General features: G+C 31.9%; 1 protein-coding gene across 1 annotated transcript; it reads right to left on the reverse strand.

The window, feature by feature from the left end:
• Positions 1-348: 348 nt before the first annotated feature.
• On the reverse strand, positions 349-2,015 carry LOC112514856 (transcription factor RAX2-like). Its single transcript, XM_025121487.1, has 3 exons — positions 1,781-2,015; positions 1,533-1,662; positions 349-1,330 (listed from the first exon to the last, which is right to left on the reverse strand). The coding sequence occupies exons 1-3, from the start codon at positions 1,914-1,916 to the stop codon at positions 610-612; spliced, it is 987 nt and encodes a 328-aa protein (XP_024977255.1). The 5' UTR covers positions 1,917-2,015; the 3' UTR covers positions 349-609.
• Between the last annotated feature and the right edge of the window lie 3,632 nt (positions 2,016-5,647).

Consider the following 5,647-nt stretch of genomic DNA (forward strand, 5'->3'; position numbering starts at 1 on the left):
TTTATCCATGTTTGAAGACATCAAAATTATGCTATTTAATTGTTAATCTGTCCAGAATAAGTCTGGAATCAAGAACAAGGGTACGTTGTCTGATTAACTGTTTGTTAATTAATATGTGCTGATGAGATGTCGTTATTGGACACAATAATGTCTGTATACTTTAAGAATATTGAAATTTCTATAGAAGACTGAGATTAGGATCAACATCAAGCCAAATAAAAGATGCTTACCAATTCACAAAGTCTATATCTTGGGCTTGACAATAAACACGATTTAATTAATTAATTAATTATATGTCGGAAATTTGCAGATATGATAGATACGGTTTTAATAGGCTCTAAAGTTCTGAAACTGGAAAAGGAAGTTCTTGATAGCGAAAAAGAAAATAAGAGATGAACAGAAAGAAACACTTTTTACCATTTCTACTGACCTAATTAAGTTAACAAGAATAATATCAAAATGAAAAGAAAAAAGAAATGGGAAAAACCCCACAAATTTTTCACAAACCCAGTCATCCCTAGTACTAGAGATGATAATGTTGATGAAGATGATGATGATCATGATCATGATGATGACGATGATATTCAGCATCCATTGTTGGTGCAATAATTAGTAGTACATGACTTTTTCTACTTCCTTGGTTTCATCAACGAAAAAGTTGAGATTGTTGTCAATGTTACTGCTGCATAGATTTGTGCTAATAAGCTGCTTAATCTCCTCAAGGCTGCAGTCCAATGAAGAATCCCCATAATACCCTTTTTCCTTCTCATAATTCCCACCAAACTCTTTGTAAGAATCACTCTGCAAGTTCCCCATGTTGTTATGATCATACACACCAACAGTCCCATACTCGTAATGACAGCTCCCATCAGAATTAGAACTGCAACTGGCCTGATCACCTCCAAACATGACAAGGGTAGAACTGTCTTTTACCGCCTGGTAACCTTCCATGGGACCCAAGCCGAGATATCTATGATCTTGTGATCGTAAAAGTCGATGACGATCAGCAGGAGCAGTTGTAGGGCTTGATGGGATAGATAGGGTTTGATGATCATGATGGCTAGAAGTATTTGTACTATACAGATATGATGAAGGTGGTGATGATGACGATAATGGAGCATTGATATTGATATTACTATTCTGAAAAATTGATAGTGATGGGTAGCTGTAGTTTGTTGAAGAATTGAACGATTCAAGATGATGAAAAGGTTTTCTGATTTCAGGGATGGAGATTAAGCTGCTCATCATCTTCTTCTTCAGCTTTGTGTTCCAGTAGTTCTTGATATCATTGTCTGTTCTTCCTGGTAACTGTGCTGCCATTATTGACCACCTGCACATTAACTTACATTCTATTAATTATCAGCTTCTTGATTTCTGCATATATATCCACACAAACACAGATCTTGATTCCATCTAAAACTAAAACGCTCACAAAACCACCTTAATTATCAAGATTCTTGAAACCTGCAACTCTTTTCAAGGTTAAGAGAGAAAGAGAGGGAGAGAGAGAGAGAGAGAGAGAGAGAGAGTACCTGCTACCAATGCTTGCAAAGAGTGTACAGATAACTTTATCTTCATCATCAGAAAATTCACCATGTTTAATGTTTGGTCTCAGATAGTTCAACCATCTTAATCTGCAGCTCTTTCCACATCTTCTAAGGCCTGTGCGACAGTAGTAGGTTTTGAAATCAACAAACAAATTAACACCCACATGTATATTATTTCAAGAAAACAAACACTAATTGATCAGTAGAGTGGTCTGAACGAAATGAACCAATACCTGCTTTTTGTGGGAGAGCAATCCAGTTGCCACCAGTACCATGGCTTTCTATGTACTCTTTCAGCTTTCTATCTTCTTCAGGTGACCATGGCCCTTTCTTCACATTTGCCTTATCACAGCATGGAGCTCTTCCCATCTCTCACTACCTAAATCTTTCTCTAAGTTTTGTGTATGTAAAAGGGATTGATAGTTTTTGGGGGAAATGAAGGTTGGATTTATGTGCTTAAGAAGAAGTCTTGTGGGTGTCTATAAATCAACTGTTTTCTTCTGTTCAAAGAGAGAGGGGAGAGGGAGAGAGAGCTACAGAAGTCAATGGACAATTACTTTGTTAATTTAATTCACAAAAAAAAAAAAAAAAAAAACATATTTGTTCTTCCTTGTATTCTGAAAAAATATTTAATTAACATCAATTAAATAAATCAAACTTACAAATATCAAGTAATAATTGTTATGTTTAACTAGAAAACAAAAACTAGAACGACCGATTCTTGGGGTTTGTTTTATCCTAAATAAAAATATTCATTAATTTTTTTTTATTAACCTGGATATTCAACCCGCTATGTGAGCTGACTAATCTTAGGGTGACAATCTGCTTTGCAGATAGTCTGGAGTCACCGCATTTGAACCTTTGTGGTCACAAGAGGATTTTTATTTTTTCTTGGATTTGAAACTGGGACTTCCTGGTACTTTTGACCTTTGGAGCCAAGCTCAAATCAATCATGCACCAGTTTTTATTAAAAATTATTGTATATTAATAAATTGAAATAAACTATATATCCACAAGTTAGAGCCTTTTTTACGTGAGGTGTCTTCTTTAGTGTGCTACTTTCTCAATGGATCCAAAGTCTTTGCCCTAATAATAGAATACAATTCATGTACGAAAATGATGGCCACTTTTTTATTTTAAAAAAAGTTGATGGTCACTTCAATTTCTTTTCTCTTCTTTTCTTCCATTCCATATATATATATATATATATGTGTGTGTGTGTGTTTTTCTTCATAAGTGGTACACCCAAGTCAAGGTGGGTACATTAACGATAATTAAGCTCCTCTATGAAACTAGAGTTGTAAACAAACCGAACGTTCAACGAACCGTTCTTAAATCGTTCGGCAGGAAATTCATTTGTGTTCGTTTATTTAATAAATAAAGGGATATGATCAAATTTTTTTGTTCGTTTAGTTAAACGAACGAACGTGAACAAGAGTCTCGTTCGTTCATTTATGTTCGTGAACGTTCGTTCATTTACCGTTCGTTTACGTTTGTTTATATTCGTTCGTTTATGCTCGTTCGTTTATATACCAAATTTAATATATAATCTTTTGTTTATTTACTTTGAATTAAAATAATATTTATTTATGTTCGTTTAACCCGTTCGTTTATGTTCGTTCGTTTACGTTCGTTTAGCATGTTAACGAACGAACATACACGAACACGAACACACCTGATTTCTAAACGAACGAACACGAACACAAAGATTTTCGTTCGTTTATTGTTCGTGTTCGTTCGTTTGTTCGGTTAAGTTAAACGAACATGAACAGACCTTCTTTCGTGTTCGTTCGGTTTATTTACAGCCCTAAAAACCGTTACTTTGTTTCGATTTCTATTTTAAAGAATCTATTTTTAGGATAAGACATTTTTAACAATAATTTTAGTAAAACAAGAATTCAAGATTGATTTTTGGTTAAAGATGTTCATACGTTTCATTTTTTGTTGATAAAATTATATTGGATTTTCTTAGTTGAATATAATATAGAATACCCTTTATTTTAAATTAGAATTCTCAAAAACTAGTTATGAAAAGTAAAAGCTAGAACACAGTACATTTACTTTATTCCATTTTGCCCTGTATTGTATATGTTGAAATAGGCACAAAAAGATATTGTTTACTGTTTTAATAAAAGCGTAAATACTATAAAATAAAATATGTCTCGTAAACCACAAAGATGGTGTCTGATTGGTTTGAGCTTGACTCAAAAGGTTAAAAGTAACAGGAGGTCTCAGGTTCAAATCCAAGGAGAAATAAAAACCCCCTCGTGGCCACGGAGGTTCAAATGCGGTGACTCCGGGCTATCTACAAAGTAGGTGGTTGCCCTAAAATTAGTCGACTCGCATAGTGAGTTGGATATCCAGGTTAATCAAAAAAAAATGTCTCGTATCATATGTTCTGTTTATATGTGTTTAATTGTTGTATTAATGGTATGCATAGATTTTATGGTAGAATAAAGAGTGTCGTTAAAAGTAATTTCGTTTAGGATTAAATCGATGAATTGAAAATATAAAAAATGAGGTTAATTGATTTTAATATACGTGAGAAAGAAATTTGTAAAGGGATATGTTTAGCGTGGGAATTTTGAGTTTATATGCTTAATAAATGTTGTCAAAAATATAAAAAAATTACTATCCTATAATAATATTCTTAGCTTTCAAATTCTTTCTAATACTGATGTTTCTAAATACAGAGTATGCTTAGTGTGGTTCATCAGAAGTACAATGTTTATGAATTCTCGATACCTAGCCTAGTACACCATCTTGATAGCCTCTCGAGATTTTATTGATTTCAAGGTGGCCACTCATTGATCTTCCACGTGTCTTTTTTCCTCATTGTTGGGCATAATAAAACTATTACGTGTCATAATGAAAAAGTAACATGACTTACTGATTAGATCATAAAGTAGCAAACAAACGATGATATAACTTAACAAAGTCGATATTTCTATTAAGTTTACTAACTTACAAACAAACAAACATCTAATGGATTTAATATGTTAGGAATCGTACATGACTGTTTGATTCATACTTAATAAATTAATAAGACAATGACTTTCAAAGTAATGAAACATGGATCCAAAAGTTAACAAACTAGGAATCTACAAATGGGCATTTATGTCTTTTGTATTAAAGCCATTTTGTTTAATTCCACCTCACTTTTATAATATAGGTCTCCACATATATGATCATTTCATCAAACAAAACCATCATTATTAATACACCTCTTGTTACATACACAACATTTGAACATACCTTAATATATACATTTTTACCTATGTATAATGCATTTAATTATGCTCGGCTATATTTTTGATAATCAAGAAACGTAGTCGTTGATTATTCATGGTCTATTAGTTATTTTTTTAACCACAAGGGTAGTGTCCGATTGATTTGAGTTTGAACTCTAAATGTTAAAAGTGTCTGGAGGTCTTAGGTTTGAATCTAAAAAAAGATCCAATTTGATGGTATTTTTATATTTATTAGAAACGAAATATATAATAAAACAAGATATCAAATTTGTTTAATATCAAATACATGTTTCAAAAATCTCAAGTGGAGATAATAAAAAAGAAAGATGATAAAGTAGCAATTAATTGGTACGATAATGTAATTAAGTTTGTGGGGGTCAAACAAGTACCATAATATGAAAGTTGACTTTTATGAGAATTTGAGATTTTAAAAGATAATCAATAATGTGATGAAATTGCAAAAATATTCACAACTTGGTAGCTTTTCGGCAATCAGCTATTCGCATTTAACACAAGCCAATATGAAAATTGTTAAATGGTCAACATCAATTGGTCAACCAATCAATATAATTGCATATTATTCATTATTATTATTATTATCATTTTGGATAAATAGAATGAAATCCAGTAACAAAATCAAATTTCATCAACTGTAAATATATTTGTTGACTTATAACATCTTCGATAGTTATGTTAAAATTGAGATTTTAAAACTTTCTTTCAATAATTATCCTAAAATATATGTTAAAATAGAATATATATATATATATATATATATATATATAGAGAGAGAGAGAGAGAGAGAGAGCGATCAAATGAAAATCACCTTCATTTGTAAACACCGTACAA

This window comes from Cynara cardunculus (assembly GCF_001531365.2).
Source record: "Cynara cardunculus var. scolymus isolate 2C chromosome LG 1, CcrdV1, whole genome shotgun sequence".
NCBI lineage: Eukaryota > Viridiplantae > Streptophyta > Magnoliopsida > Asterales > Asteraceae > Cynara > Cynara cardunculus.